Below are 16,047 nucleotides of genomic sequence, written 5' to 3'. Positions count from 1 at the left end.
ACTCGTTGCAATGGTTTGGTCAGGATATCAGCAAGCATGTTTTCGGTAGGACAATATTCCAAATTGATCAGCTTCTTTTCTTGCAGATCTCGAACGAAGAAAAATCGCGTTTCGATGTGCTTGGTTCTCCTCTCAAGGCGATCACTTTCAACCATCTTGATGGTACTCTGGTTGTCCTCGTATACGGTGGTTGGATCCTCAGTAGCCTCGCCAATTTCCCGTACAAGTCGCTGCAACCAGATGAGTTCTTGGTATCCTTAAGCCAACGCGATGAATTCAGCTTCTGTTGAACTCAAGGAAACGCAGGTTTGTTTCCGTGAGCCCCATGCAACTGCACCTCCACCGAAGAGAATCAGAAAGCCAGAATTCGACTTCCTGTCACGGCAATCTCCAGCCCAGTCGGCGTCGACGAACATCTTGAGATCAGCCTTCGGACCTCCGAGCTGAAGATGATGACCCTTTGTTGCGAACAAGTAACGCAAGACTCGCTTTGCTTCAGTCCAGTCTTGCTGAGTGGGACAACTTGATTTCTGGGCCAAGATTGAAACGCTTACCGCTATGTCAGGACGAGTATGAACGGCGATGTACAGTAGACCACCGATCAAACTTAAATACTGTTGATTGTTCTCCAGTTTGTCCTGCTCCTCCTTCTGCTGTAGATAGCCGACATCCAGGGGCACTTTGGACGGCTTGGCGCTTTCCAAACCGAAACGGTTCGTGAGTTTCCGGATGTATACTTCCTGGTTCAGTCTGTATCCGGTTTCAGTTTTCGTTACCTCGATCCCAAGGAATTGCCGAACTTCGCCAAGATCCACGACGACGAAATTACTTTGAAGTAATTTGAAGATGGTTTGGAATTCCTTTTCGGTTGGGGTGACGATAATCATATCATCAACGTACACTAGGATGAACTTTCGATTACCATTCCGCATGTACAGGCACGGATCGGACTTGGACGGCTTGAACCCCATCGCCTTGAAGACTTCGTTGACCTTCTGGTTCCAGACACGTGCGGATTGCTTCAGGCCATATAAGCTCCTCCTTAAACGGCATACGGAACGTTCGTCTCCGCTGTGATAACCTTCCGGTTGGCGCATGTAGATGGTTTCTTCCAGATGCCCGTTCAGGTACGCTGTCTTCACATCGACGTGACGAACTTGGAAACCGCAGCGGCTGGCCACAGTCAAAAGTGTGCGAAATGTCACCTGTTTCGCTACCGGCGCGAACACCTCGTCGTAGTCAACACCGAACTTTTGCGTGAAGCCCTGTGCAACTATTCTCGCTTTGTGCCGCACAATGTTGCCTTTTTCGTCCTCCTTGGTCTTGAACAGCCACTTCGAACCAATTGCCCTTTTGCCAGGGGGTAACTCGACAAGGTCCCACGTCTGGTTGTCGAGTAAAGCTTGAAACTCTTCGTCCATCGCCTTACGCCAGAGATGAGCATCGCTGCCACGCAATGCCTCCGCTGGGGTTCGCGGATCGCTCGATGTTTTCGGTTTCGCACGGCCGGTGCTAACCTTTAGACCTTGACGGCTGCTACTTGGACCATCATTGGGAGCGGGTGGTACTGAAAAATTGTGATGCGGAAAGCCATTGTTCGGTAACACAAAGTCATGGTACTTGCCTGGAATAGCGCGCTCCCTTCCGCTGCGCCTCGACACCTGTGACAAAGGTGGATATGAGTTTTGTTGCTGGGGGAGCGCCGTGATGGTCACGTCACCAACTGCTTCATCAGACAAATCGCTGCTGCTAATTTCATCCACCTCCGAAAAATACTGAGACACGCCTGACTCAGATTCGTTCTCCAGCTCGACCACGGGATTGTGTGTGGCCTCAACCACACTGTCTCCTGCATCAGGTATCGGTAAGCTGTCTTGGAAATCCAGACTGACGAACGTTCTGACTTTCGGTTGATGGCTTCTTGCAGGTACCATTGGCTGCTGATTTGAGTACTCCGGCTCGCTAATTATCGTCACATCTCGACACTTGAACACGTCGTTTGTCATCGGATTGTACAAACGGTATGCCTTGGTTTCCGTTTCGAATCCGACGAGAACTGCTTCAAACGCTTTCGGATCCCATTTTTGCCTTCGCTGCTTGGGCACGTGCGCCATCACTTTCGAACCAAAAACACGAACGTGGGACAAATTTGGCTTTCGTCCACTCCATGCTTCCTCGGGTGTTACTGTTTGCCCCTTGGTTGGCGAACGATTCGATAGGTACGTCGCTGCCCCAACTGCCTCAGCCCAGAACTGCTTCGGTAGGTTTGCCTCAAACAAGAGACATCTGGCCTTCTCGACGATTGTGCGGTTGAGTCTCTCCGCCAGCCCATTCTGTTCTGGGGTGTAACTTGCTGTCGTCTGATGCCTTATGCCGAGCTCTCTCAATCGCCCTTGGAACAACCTGTTGATATACTCTTTTCCGTTATCAGTGCGAATTACCTTTATTTTCCGACCAGTTTGACGTTCAGCTTGGTTGCAGTAATCGTTGAATGCCCTCAGCACCTCGGAATCGGTTTTCTTCTCCAGGAAATAGATCACCGCACGCCTCGTCTTGTCGTCGGTAAAAGATTGTAGTACCGATGTCCGCCGATGGATGGCACCTCCATCGGCCCGCAAATATAGGAGTGCACAATTTCCAGGACCTCATTGGCACGACTCCCCTTCTTCGGAAAAGGTAATCGCTGTTGCTTACCCATACAGCAAACTTCGCACGATTCAGCTTCTTCATCCGTGAAATGGATTCCGGATGCAAGACCACTTTTCAGTTGCTTCAGACTGCTTATGTTGAGATGGCCCATCCTTCTGTGCCACGTTTTCTGGTTTACGTTCTGGTTTAGTTGAGGAAACTGCAACGGTTGCCATTTTTTTTCGCTCAGAAAATTTGAACAAACCACTTTGGACATCGTGCTCGCCGGTTGCTATGGTAACTCCCTCTGGATCGATGACTTTGACGCCTTCGTTTTGAAACAGAACCACGTGGCCGCGTCTCACAATTTGACTGACGGATAGCAAATTGCTCGACATTCCTGGGATGAATCTCACGTGATGTACGGATATTGGGGGACAATCCGGTGTACATTTTGCTGCTAGCTTCACTGTTCCGGTCGATACGATGTTCATGTTGGCGTTGTCGGCTGCCTTCACCACTCCGCTGGCTGGTCGCACGTCACTTAACACTTGCTGATCCTTGGTGAAATGTTCTGACGCACCAGAGTCAAAATACCAGCTGTTGTCGTTCACTCCGTCGTTGGTGGACAGCAATGTACAGAATGCGGAACTTTTCTTTGCACGACATTCCCTCGCGACGTGACCGTACTTGTTGCAAAATTTGCACTTCGGTCTGCTGCTGGACTGCTGCTCTGGTTTTAAATCAGCCTGCGCTTGCTTCGATTTCTGGGGAAAATTTTTCCTACCAACGAACGCCGTCTTCTCGGAGGGGGAGTGAATTTCTTGCAGAAGCTTGGTTTTAATACTGTCGCCAGTTATCGGAGTCCCTGAATTCTCGAGTGCCATTATCATGGGTCGGAATTTTTCGGGTAAACCGGCTAGTAAAAGCGTTCCTATCCACTCCTCGGTAATGTCGAAACCAACTCCCCTGAGTTGATGAGCTGTGGACACAATTACGTTGACGTAGGTTTCCATGGTAACGGAATTTTCGAGACTCGTGGTAATTAATTTTCTCAGGAGCCCTACTCGCCGCGCCAGACCGTTGTCCTCGAAAGCTGCCTCCAGTTTCGCCCAGACTTCTTGAGCTGTCCTCGCTTCCTTAACGTGGACGTAATTTTCGGGTTCTAGCAGAAGGATGATTTTTGCACGCGCCTTACGATCCTTCGCCGGATTCACCACTGGTCGGACACCGTCAGCATCTGGTTCGGGCTTCACCACCTCCCAGAGTTCTTCCAACTCCAGGAACGTTTCAACCGCAAACCTCCACGTGGCCCAGTTGCTTCGCCCAGCCAAACGCTCGATGGATGGTAGGCTCGATAAATTTTGGACCGGACCGGTGTTGCTTCCTCCTGTGGTGGCCATTCTTCTAAACTTGCTGGGCCCATAACCTATTAGTATTGGCCGTAGAAAGAACAACTACTCTGATTTGAAGTTTAACAAAGAATGAATGAATTTTATTTCTCTCTTACTTTTATACTATTTTAAATCTAGTAAACGATTGCTTTGATCGATTATAATTATTTAAATGGAACAACACGCCTGCTACTTCCGACAGTATCTAGAAATCCACACCTTTTCCTTCCGTCTCAACTCTTTGAGATTCAATTTGATGCCCGACCTCTCCTCATAAGACTTGAGGTCTGGGCACCACATGTTTCCGACACAAGGCTCTCTTCTCTGCTCGTCGTGTGCCAATCATATCCGCTAATCGCAGACCGATCAACACTCATGCGAACAATTGTGGTCCCCCGCAAATCAGTTTCGCGACTTCCCGATACACGTAACGACCTCTCACAGCAACTCAGCACTGATACCAAGGAACGATGCAGCTGTTTCAGCTTCTCGAGCTCTTCCTCCTCCAGGTGGCACTTTTTCTCCTGGAAAATTCGGACTCGCTGCCTCTTCCGCTGTCGGTGTTTTCCACGTTCCGATGGGTGCCTCTTTGCACTACTGCCACCGGCGCGACGTTTTCTTCGTCCATCATCCTCCTACACTCCTTGTCGAACCAGTCGTTCCGTCGTGTTCGTTCCACATGCCCGATGACGTTCTCCGCAGCGCTGTTGATGGCTGTCTTGATAGTATCCCAACAGTCCTATTCGCGCTCGCTCGTATTCACGCTCCAGCTGCGCGTAGAATTCGTCTTCGTCGTAACCGGCACTTCCGAGGTGATGGCTGTACAACCGGTACATCCGTGGGTCGATCAGCCACCACCCGATTACGCGCTTCTTCATCTTCCCCATCACTATAAATCTGTTCCAAGCTCGTGTGTGTTGCCGCAGCTCTGGTAGATGGTATGGCCATCTTGGAACGTTCGTACCGTGAAGCCCTTCCAGCATACCTCCTGCATCGCTACGATGTCGAATTTGCGGCTCTTCGCCTCGTTGGAGAGCACGCGGGTACTGCCTACGAAATTTAGATATCGGCAGTTCTATGTTCCAAGTTTCCAATCGCTAGTCCCATTTCGTCGCGTGGGTCTTTGTTGATTTCCATCCGATGTTTGTTGTTCTTTGCTTATGTTTTTGTTAGTCACGGGTTCGTAGACCACCGAGGTTGGGTACCCGATCTCCGCTAAGGTTGCTCGCATTCCAACCAGCACCACGGGAGGTTGAGAATCTGAGTTGTAAGATAAGACGTGATATGACCACTACCCGAAGGTTTGGTGTATGGGGTCTCGAGCTGAACAGTGCCTTCCGTTCGCCAGTCATTCGAAGGCATTCAAGATTTTTGAATATACGCTTCAGAAACAGCACTCTTGAATAGCTAAGAAATGAAATGAACTTTCAGTTTAAAGTCACAACAAAAACAACACTCTTGATACCCCTCCTCGCCTTCCTCACATAATGCTAAACCATTTTGGAGATAAAATTTCGAAAATGTCGATGTCACATGGCTAAATGGTGCGTTTGCACGAACTCCGGTAGTGTCATTTGCATTTGCCCCACAGTATGATTTGACAAGATAAACTATTATTTTGACCATTTTTAGGGTGTGTTGAAAATTTGTCAAAAAAAAAATGTCTGCTTTCACTTGAATATCAGTCCCAAACACTCACCTTTTAACAAAAAAGCGGATGGAAAAGCCCTTTTTTGTAGCCAAAATACTCAACAAATACTCACTTTTTAGGCCTAGTACGTACTTGAAATAGTATGAAAACAAACAGTTCAGTGTTTATAATGGAAATTTAAAGAAAATTTAGTTTATCTATGTCAGATTTTTTATTTGGGCCCAAACCACAATTTATAGAAGAAGAAATATTTTTTAAATTATTGGTAACAGAGAAAAGTTGGACGTTCGCACTTATCCCGAGTTAGCACTAGCCCCGGTGTAGTATCTTATAATATAATAACCGGGATAATTTACTCAAACTGTTGAAATTATTTGAATCTCATGTATGGGCTATTAATTCAGAAATATTGCAATTAACGACCGCTTAAAAGGAGTGTATTCTAAAAAAATGCAACACTTTGTTATGTGAATAATTTTTTAATGCGTACATGAAAATTGATGAAATTTTCAGTGAAGTTACCTTGTAATGTAATGTGTACGTGTACAAAATTTGGTGACAATCTATCAAGTGGTTTTTGAGATAGCGTCCAACACTGAAGTTCATTGTGAAAGGTAATGACTTGGTCATCTACTTCTTGCCAGCTCAACTCAAATACTTACGTTCTCAGGGTCGGCGCACGTTCTCAGGGAGGACGGAAACGACTAATCGCTGTCTACAAAGCTGGTAGTCGAACCACAACAATGGAGACGTCGCCTGGTGTATTCCGGCCTAACCGGGTGTTTTAAGTTTAGGGGCAAAGCCGTGCGGTCGGGATCAGGCTTGTAAGTGGTCACCATCGTTTGAATTTTTCCGGAGACAAACACCACACATCGTTCGTGACAATCGTGGAAATCGTTTGATCGGAGAGCAAAAAAATGTCAAATGAAATTTTGATCTTTGTTGTGGTTAGTCGTTTGACTTTCATCCCTCTTGCGTAGATAATCGAGATAATCATTCCACATTCCAAACATCACCCGGCGCTGCAGAGTGGCGAATTTTTTTTTTCAACAGGAGGGAGTGAATAGAAAAGATTGCATTTGCTTATTGAGTCTGTAAAGCGGGCCATAGACTACACAAATTGGCCTGTACAAATTCCATGATTCCGCGTCGACTGTTTGATCTATGCTCGCCCACACACTATACAAACATATTTCACGCGAACACAAATGATTGCTGGCGAAAACAGCAACAGCAACAAAAAAAACCATCTCCACCCCGGCTGGGAGAATGTTTTGTACAAAATATTTCGATCCCGACCGATTTTACTCCAACCGTTTGGGCGCTCATTCAAGCAGTGCCATACACTATGCAAATCGTGCTCACAGCGACAAAATTTCATCGAATTTCATCGCATTTGTACAAATGTTGTGTAGTCTGTGGCCCGCTTAAGTTCTGCTGCGTGAAAGAAATAGGCGATGTCGTAAACTGTCGGGAATAATGGTCGTTTGACCATCAAATTATCCCTCTCGTGTACCAAGACACGAAATTTCGTTCGACAATCACACAAAGAAGAATGAATGTCGTTTCGTTTGATGGTAGTCGACTGTTCGGCAAGTTTTCGGTCGCATTCGTTTGATGGCATGAACAATGATACTGATAAAAGCAGGCTGTGCGACTGTCAGAGAAAATGTCGATGGTTTACAAGTCTGGGACCGGGATACGAGAAACCGGGCAAATCGTGTGGAAACAACGTCACGCTTTCCCAGACGGATGGGGATAAAACCGGGTACTAACAGCTTACACAAGGTAACGAAGTGTAAAAGCTGTACCTCACGCAATAATGTGCCACAAATTTACAGATAGCACAACTTGGATTGCACACACAGTTTATCCCTAAACAACGGCTCTCATAGCCGGAAACTCTCCACCAAAACTCCGAAAAACTACTTTTTGTGAGGTTTTTTTTTTTGTAGTTATTCACTGTTTCCGTATCCCGATATAAGTAAACGAGACATCCGCCGTCGTTCACGTACAGTGAGGGGCAAAATAAAGTGTCCAAATAATTTTTTTTCAATTTCTTTTATTTTTCTGGTTAAAATTCAACGAAAACACATCGTAATCATTTTTAAAATATTGTTTATTATGTTCTTTCCAATTTTTGTTAATGTTGCGCTGGAAAAAAAAGAAAGTTTTTCTGATAGATAAAAAACAGTTAATATTCCATAAAAAAACAGGGGCAAAATAAAGTGTCCAGATCAGAACAGCTTCAATTTGATTCAAACTAAAGGCAAACAAGAACGATTTAATAATGGGTATGGCCTCCTTCAGCCTTCAACACCTCCTGCAAGCGCTTCGGCACACTTTCAGCAAGGTTGTGCAGGTGTTGTGGGTCGAGTTCTTCCCACGCATGCTCCAGGGCATCAAAATAAGTACTTTTATTTGTCACACCAGTCTTATCAATCAGAGCATCGAGGATGGCCCACAGATTTTCGATGGGGCTCAGATCAGAACTTTGTGGGGGCCATTCAAGGGGTTTGATGCGGCAGAAATGGAAAAATAACTTCGTCAGATTGGCCGTATGCTACGGATCGTTATCCTGCTGTAAAACGAAGCGCTCTTCGAGGCCCGTCTTGTTGAGGGATACCTCGAGGTTTTTTTCGAAAGATATTGCAATATGACTGAGCTGTCATGATTCCGTCAATTTTTACGAAATTGCCCACCCCACCCCAAGAAAAGCACCCCCACACCATCACGTTACCTCCTCCGTGCTTGACTGTTCCTTTGATATGGCGATCTTGGAGCTCCTCACCCGACTTGCGCCACATATGATCCCGCTTCTCCCGGTTGAATAGCTCGAATTTGGATTCGTCGGCCCACAACAATGTTTTCCACTGAATCAAAGCAATCGAAAGATTCCTTTTAATTCAACCACGGTAAATGAAAAGTTCAGATACCGGTTTTTCGATAGAAACTTACTATCTTCTTCAGTAAGCGTTTTCGATTGATATCGAGCACGGAGCAACGGAGGAAGTAACGTGATGGTGTGGGGGTGCTTTTCTTGGGGTGGGGTGGGCAATTTGGTAAAAATTGATGGAATCATGACAGCTGAGTCATATTGCAATATCTTTCGAAAAAAATCTCGAGGTATCCCTCATCAAGACGGGCCTCGAAGAGCGCTTCGTTTTACAGCAGGATAACGATCCGTAGCATACGGCCAATCTGACGATGCTATTTTTCCATTTCTGTCGCATCAAACCCCTTGAATGACCCCCACAAAGTTCTGATCTGAACCCCATCGAAAATCTGTGGGCCATCCTCGATGCTCTGATTGATAAGACTGGTGTGACAAATAAAAGTACTTATTTTGATGCCCTGGAGCATGCGTGGGAAGAACTCGACCCACAACACCTGCACAACCTTGCTGAAAGTGTGCCGAAGCGCTTGCAGGAGGTGTTGAAGGCTGAAGGAGGCCATACCCATTATTAAATCGTTCTTGTTTGCCTTTAGTTTGAATCAAATTGAAGCTGTTCTGATCTGGACACTTTATTTTGCCCCTGTTTTTTTATGGAATATTAACTGTTTTTTATCTATCAGAAAAACTTTCTTTTTTTTCCAGCGCAACATTAACAAAAATTGGAAAGAACATAATAAACAATATTTTAAAAATGATTACGATGTGTTTTCGTTGAATTTTAACCAGAAAAATAAAAGAAATTGAAAAAAAATTATTTGGACACTTTATTTTGCCCCTCACTGTATAAGCCTCCAGATTCCCGCTCTTTTTTCTCGGGTTTTCTGGATCCGGTGTCATTTGTGTCAAATGAACCTGTTATTTGACGGTCAACCTCGATTAGGGTATATTGGGCAAGCTACTTTTTATGGCTATACTAGCTGACCCGGTGTGCATTTCTACACCTTGCAAAAATATATGTAACTAGCTGACCCGGTAAACTTCGTTTTACCTTCTAAAGTATAAATCGAAATAAATGTTTAATTTCATCTACACGTCTTTAACTGCATCCTGCTCGCGAAAAGATTCTTATGGAAATCGTAACAAATAAAGTTGAATTTGTATTAGCACCACCTTCCATAAAAAGTGAGATCCTTGAAACTATTATACAAACCATCTCTGACCCATAAAACCCTCGGATACAAAATTTCACTTCATTCCGACCGACCATTCATACGTGATGTTGTTACAAAGAAAACGCCTCCATTTTTATATATAAGAAGAATGTGAAGAAGAGATAACTTTGTATGGGGACCCACCTTTCATAAAAAGTGAGATTCTTGAAACTATTATACAAACCATCTCTGACCCAAAAAACCCTCGGATACTAAATTTCACTTCATTCCGACCGACCATTCATACGTGATGTTGTTACAAAGAAAATGCCTCCATTTTTATATATAAGATTTGTAAAAATTTATTTTAATTAAGTTTATCTAAGCATTTTTTTAAATCAAACCTCATTATGGCTCATCATTTTCACCTTTTTTCCCAAAGCGTAACGAAGTAACGAACTTCCATAAAAACATTGATCACATCTATTTTTGAGTTATGCCCAATATCCGTACGCAAAAACAACCCTCTGAAAAGCTCTTTATCTTAAACTTACATGGGAGCTCCCTCATCTTTTCCAATTTTGTCCCCCACTGCTTGAAGAAGGTAGGCTGATTTACCTGGCTCAATTTTACATAAATTTCTAATTGAAAGAAAAAGGCATATTGGAATTTATTGCACATTGTACTTTATGGAAATAGAATTTTGAAAACCGATCAATAGCGTGAATCGGAACAGTTTTTTTGAGTATATTCCTAAAATTCTGTATTATGAGCACTTCCAGCCTCTGATTAGCTTTAGATGATGTATTTTTTGGAGTTAAAAAAATAAGCTATCGGAATTAAAAAAAACGATGAAAAGGATTTTTAATAACCATTTCCAAGCAGCTTTTTTCACCATCCTCGCCCTTCGAAGCAGTTTGAATATCTATCATTTTTGCGCCAAAATTATGTTGAAAAAATGTTTCGCCATATGCCCAAATCGTGGACATGAGACATTATAGCTTGAAGTTTTCTCAAACAACACTTATCATGGTATGAAAATTATCGATTTTATACAATGCAAATTTATTTTATTTTTCATAAATTTATTAAAGCAAAAAATATCAGTTGCATTATTAAATAATTTCTCCGCGTTTTTTATTTACTCTTTGAAAGTCAAATATTCAAAAATGTTAGCAAAAACAAATTTCTAAGTTAACATTTGTCCCGTATATTGGGCCAAGTGTAAATGCAAAGCTTATTTTCAAATGCGTCAGAGTGGTGGCTAAAAAAATTGATTTAATACGTGTATCTGTTTGTTTGTTTTATCAAGTTTCATTGATATATCTGCAGTATTTCAGCAGTATAAATTTATGTTTGTCATTCCACTTTTAACGAATGCTGTTCAAAGTAAATGACCTTAATTTACAAATACATTTAAGAATTTTAAATATCCGCTTCAGTTTCAACATTCGGAATACCCCTTCTAGTGTTTCCAACATATTGAATCATTTTGAAGATGAATTTCGATTAGAGTTAAGATGAAAAAAGTTATTTAGCTTCAAAACTGGGCTAACTTTTTTACGGTGGTATTCATTACTGTTAATGAGGCGTCAATATGTTTAACCGCCCCGACTCATTAACAGTGATGAATACCATCCTTAAAAAAAGTTTGAAGCCTAATAACTTTTGTATCTTAACTCTAATCGAAATGCAGTCTTCGGATGAAATATTTTTCATAAATTAGGTTTTAAGAAAACCCGGCCGACGGGATCCAAAGTTATTGATGAAAAACTGGTTTTGCATGTTTTTCCCGAACAAAATGTCTCAAAATCCCATACAAACTTCAGGCTCGTTGAGCGACCCCTTCCCGTGATTCGATCTTGCCCAAATTTGGCATGAGATCTTGTACTAGGACTAGCATCAATTTTAGCCTGCAGCGCATAACATTTCAAAGGTTTTGAACTTCCCATACAAATTTAAGGCAGTCTAATGTTCATATTATGCTAAATTATTGTGAAAAGTTTTTTTCCTTTGATGCTGTATGCATTAAAAGCATTTGAAATGCTGATTTAAACCTATACGCATTTGATATGCTTATTGCATTAGGCAGGCAACTTTAATGACAAATAGTTCCAGAATTCTAGTGCTTACTATCACTAAGAGCGATTTCTACAATTATCAGTGACCGCCGTGTTTGTCACGAATTTCGAGAAATTAATAAGATCAGATATGAACAATTAACATAGTTTTTTTTTTTTTTTGGCGTTTAAATAGCTCGGGGAGCTGACGCTGGAAATGAAAATTAGAGATAGTTTTTGGAGAAGAAGATTTTAACGTTTAGAGTAGGCAGCGTAGAATAGTAAGCGATCATGAGACGTTGGTTAGACCATCATGCACTTCATTATATCCACGGCTGGATATGGACAGAATGCAGTTCAAGATAATAAACCAACCCCTCCCGATACCAGTTGGAGGAAGGACAAGGGTGGGTTCGAGACTGGCCTCTACTTACTCCCCAAGCTGTCAAGCATCTACATACTACGGTTTATTGGTGCCTTGAAAATATTAAAAATAAAAAGGAAGGATCTCACCAACTTACAGGGCACCATATTCAGCAGTTGATTTTTGGTTAGATCCTTGGGCTGACAACCATGACATGCGAAAGCCAACGTCTGGGTCCCATGATGTTAGGGGATGGCTTGAAGGTTCGCTCAACGTCATCATTGGACCAAATGATTTGTCGGTAGTACATGCCACGATACATGAAAAGAAAACAGAAAAAAAAGAAATGAGAAAAAAAAGAATTTTAGTTCATATCATCTATCAATATCTAAGAAGAAGCCTAGCTCAAACTTATAATAAACCGAGCTCAAATTAATAGTAGAAGTAAGCTACATTATTCCTGTCATATCATAGAACCATACTATTTTACCAAAATATGGATGTGATAGCCTGTTTTGCTTTTTGAAACAAGCCTATTTCAAACTAATAAAAATTCTAGCTCAAATTAATAGTTGAAGTAAGCTACCTTATTCCTATCACAACATCACAAAATCATGCGAATTTACCAAAATATGGATATAAGAGCCTATCTTACCGTTTGAGCATCGCCCTACCCTACCTGCTGCCTCACATAGTTGAATGCCTACTTTTGAATGAGATTTGCTTTGAACTATAATACTATCAAAACAACTCAGGAGACAGATCCGTTTCACACACCTTAAACCACAAAATATCATTTCCATCCAATTAGCCCCCAGTGATTGAAAAAACTAGATTTAAGAATAAGCCATCGTAATTCATAAACCGCAAATACACATCCACTACACAGCATTGGGAAGGAAAATGGTATTTGAATATGTTAACCTACTCCTTTCTAACTTTCCAACTATTTGAATATATCTGAAGAGAAAAAAAAACTTCACCTCCGAATGATCTGAAAAATAGAAAAGAACATTAAAATAACAATAAAAGGTCAAACAATCATTTCTGATCGGACCAGATTGACCATGTATTGAGCTTTAGTTAAAAGCCGTGAGACCGGCATCTAGGGGTTCCGTTTCACTCATGGTCGGAAGTGATCCGTTTATGCCTATAACAACGCTGAATTGTGATACTCTCACTATTCTATATTTAATGTTGTTATACGTCAAGGTATACCCATTTATATCAAAGTGATATAAATGAGCACTCAATCACGCCCACGGGATGTGAACAATTAACATAGTTATTATTTAATAACGTTCAAAGTGCGATTTAAGCTCAACTCATTCAAACAATCTTCACGTGTTTTGTACAGATAAACATAAACTTATTCCTGTTTCTAAATTCGCTTTCCAGATTGTATTCAATGCTGATTTTTTATCTAGAGCGTGTTTTTGTTTGTATTTTGATTTAATTTTTATCACAAGGAATAACAAAAAAGATAGACATTTATTTTTTTGTTTCTTTGATTGAAGTAGGAAAATGTTCTTTGTGATGTTACATTCTGCTATCATTAACTTCTCATCTTGCAGCTCCAGGGAACGATCGACGATTGCAGCTGCAACGTGGACACCGTCGACTATTACAACAATGTCAAAATCTTCCCCCGGTTGCGGAGTCTGCTCGTCAAAGACTTTTTCCGATACTACAAAGTCAATCTGGCCAAAGAATGCCCGTTCTGGGTCGACGACAGCAAGTGCGCAATGCGATTCTGTCACGTACAGCACTGCGAGGAGGCCGACATCCCGCCCGGCCTGAAAGGGGACACTTCTTCCTATCATAAGGTGGGTGGTACTCGATTGATAATAATTAATTAGTCATTTGTTGTTTCATTAAATCATTAGTGTTTGTACTACTGAGAACACTTTACTTTGGAGTGAAGTGTTTGAACTAATGATGCAACAAAGTGCGTCACATTATCACACCTGCTCAAAACTGCATCCATGCCTTGTATCACGTACCTATGCCTTAAGGTTTAATTATTTCTTCATCATTTTTTTCCCCTTCAAGTACATCAAAGAGGTGCAAACGTTGACTAACTGTGACGAAGATTTGAATGCAGAGCTCGGTTACCTGAACACGAGCATTAGCGATAAGGTGCACAGCGAACTGAAGAAATGGGCCGATTATGACGAAGCGCAGGATAATTTCTGCATTCTGGACGATCACGAGCCGGGTGCCGAGTATGTGGATTTGTTGCTGAATCCGGAACGCTACACCGGATATCGGGGCGAGTCGGCCCGGAGGATATGGAGTAGCATTTATTTGGAGAATTGCTTCCAGTAAGTATATTATGAAACCCTTTTGATGGATTGAGAAAACAAAAAAACCAACGGAAAGTCGAACATTTTCTTAAAAAAAAGGATCCAAGTTTAACAAGGAAAAATCGTGGATTCCGTTTTGAAATTCAATATTTGAAAACTCGGAATTAAGGATTGTTATTCAAACTTCAATTTAAATCTTAGATTTAGACTTCGGATTCCATACCCCGATTCCATTTTTTTTGTTTATCCTACGTGTTTTCACCAGGGGTTTTACAACATTTTTTTTTTTATTTTCAGTTGAAGATAAAGCTTTTTAATTTATTTATTTTTACCTTTTTCAAATGCTCATAACTTGGTCAATTTTCAACGCGGATCATTAAATAAAGGGCGAACACGAAATTATTGCGACACCGAAAATGTCATGCCAATTTTCTTATAAAGTTTAGAATCGAACCAAAACTTCAGGGTAGTTTTATACATTTACTTCAAAAATCAAAAGAATCAAAAGAAATTAGTCGATGGAGGCTTGAGTGTAAAATTGAACGCATTTTCGCTCGATGTCTTCCATCAAAGTCTTTACAGTGTCATCCGGTACCAGTTTTTCAGTTTTTTTTCGTTTCCTGCATCTGAGATTAAAAAACACGATATTCTAGAATCCTGGAATATATATTTTCACCAGATATAAATTCTGATTTTATGCGAACATGGTTTTAACATAATTTTGACTGTATGTTCTAATATATGAGATCACCTGTTCGCTGCTATGAAGTCGATTGTCACCGGAATAGGAATCTACCGACGAATCAGGGCAGTACCGGAAGTGGACGGATGTAGAATTCTCTTAGTGACATTTGTTCATCATTATAGGCCATAGCCCTAGCTGAATATCCATACCAATTGCTCTAGCACGCTGCTTATTTTTCCAATTCCGGAATCTTTCTAACGTAAGAATTCCGAATGGCTGAAATGAAATCAAATATATTAAAGGAAATACTAAAAAACGTCAGAAAAAGAATTACCAATTCCTTTGCTGAAGCAGCTGGCGCTCAGACTCTACACTCAGAAATTAAGAAATATTAAAAATATTATGTTTGAATTACTCTGACATTTGACTGACATTAATATCCAGAAATATTGAAAAATAACAATTCCAATAATTTAAATTTATGCACCCGAATAATTTCTTGGCGTGTAATGATCCAATACATAAAATTTAATAACCGAAATATTATTTTGTTCAAACAAACGGTTTGTGATTTGTGCGTTTGAGTCCCAACTAAACGGGTATGAGCACGTGCTTGATTCTTCAGTTGCAAAATGCCGCTCTACTTGACTGCATGCGGATTCCATTCTTTTCGAATTTGTAAATCATCTTTAAAAAGGTTGGAATCTATAGCAGCAAAGAATTATTAAAGGGAAAGTGCATTTGTTTTGTATGCTATGGTCAATAATGCACATTGACCTTAGAACTTATACAAAAATCAAACGATTTTCGTTTGCTTTTTCTGATTATTTCTGCTTTAAGCGTTTGCCTTTACGTCCCGGCTCAAACTTTTTTTTCTGATCACCAGATGTCGCTTCCATAACAATCCTCCCA

At 41.5% G+C, this 16,047-nt stretch overlaps 1 protein-coding gene across 1 annotated transcript in view; it reads left to right on the top strand.

Moving 5' to 3' along the window:
• The window catches only part of LOC129751691 (ero1-like protein), a 38,264-nt gene that overhangs the window by 15,629 nt on the left and 6,588 nt on the right, over positions 1–16,047 (top strand). The window contains exons 2-3 of the mRNA XM_055747354.1: positions 13,719–13,970; positions 14,197–14,468. Of these exons, the coding sequence (XP_055603329.1) occupies positions 13,719–13,970; positions 14,197–14,468 (524 nt within the window). The remainder of the gene's footprint in view (positions 1–13,718; positions 13,971–14,196; positions 14,469–16,047) is intronic.

This window comes from Uranotaenia lowii, chromosome 3 (assembly GCF_029784155.1).
Source record: "Uranotaenia lowii strain MFRU-FL chromosome 3, ASM2978415v1, whole genome shotgun sequence".
NCBI classification, from domain to species: Eukaryota; Metazoa; Arthropoda; class Insecta; order Diptera; family Culicidae; genus Uranotaenia; species Uranotaenia lowii.
The sequence above is the reverse complement of the archived record's forward strand: the minus strand, read 5'-3'. Positions and strand labels throughout refer to the sequence as shown.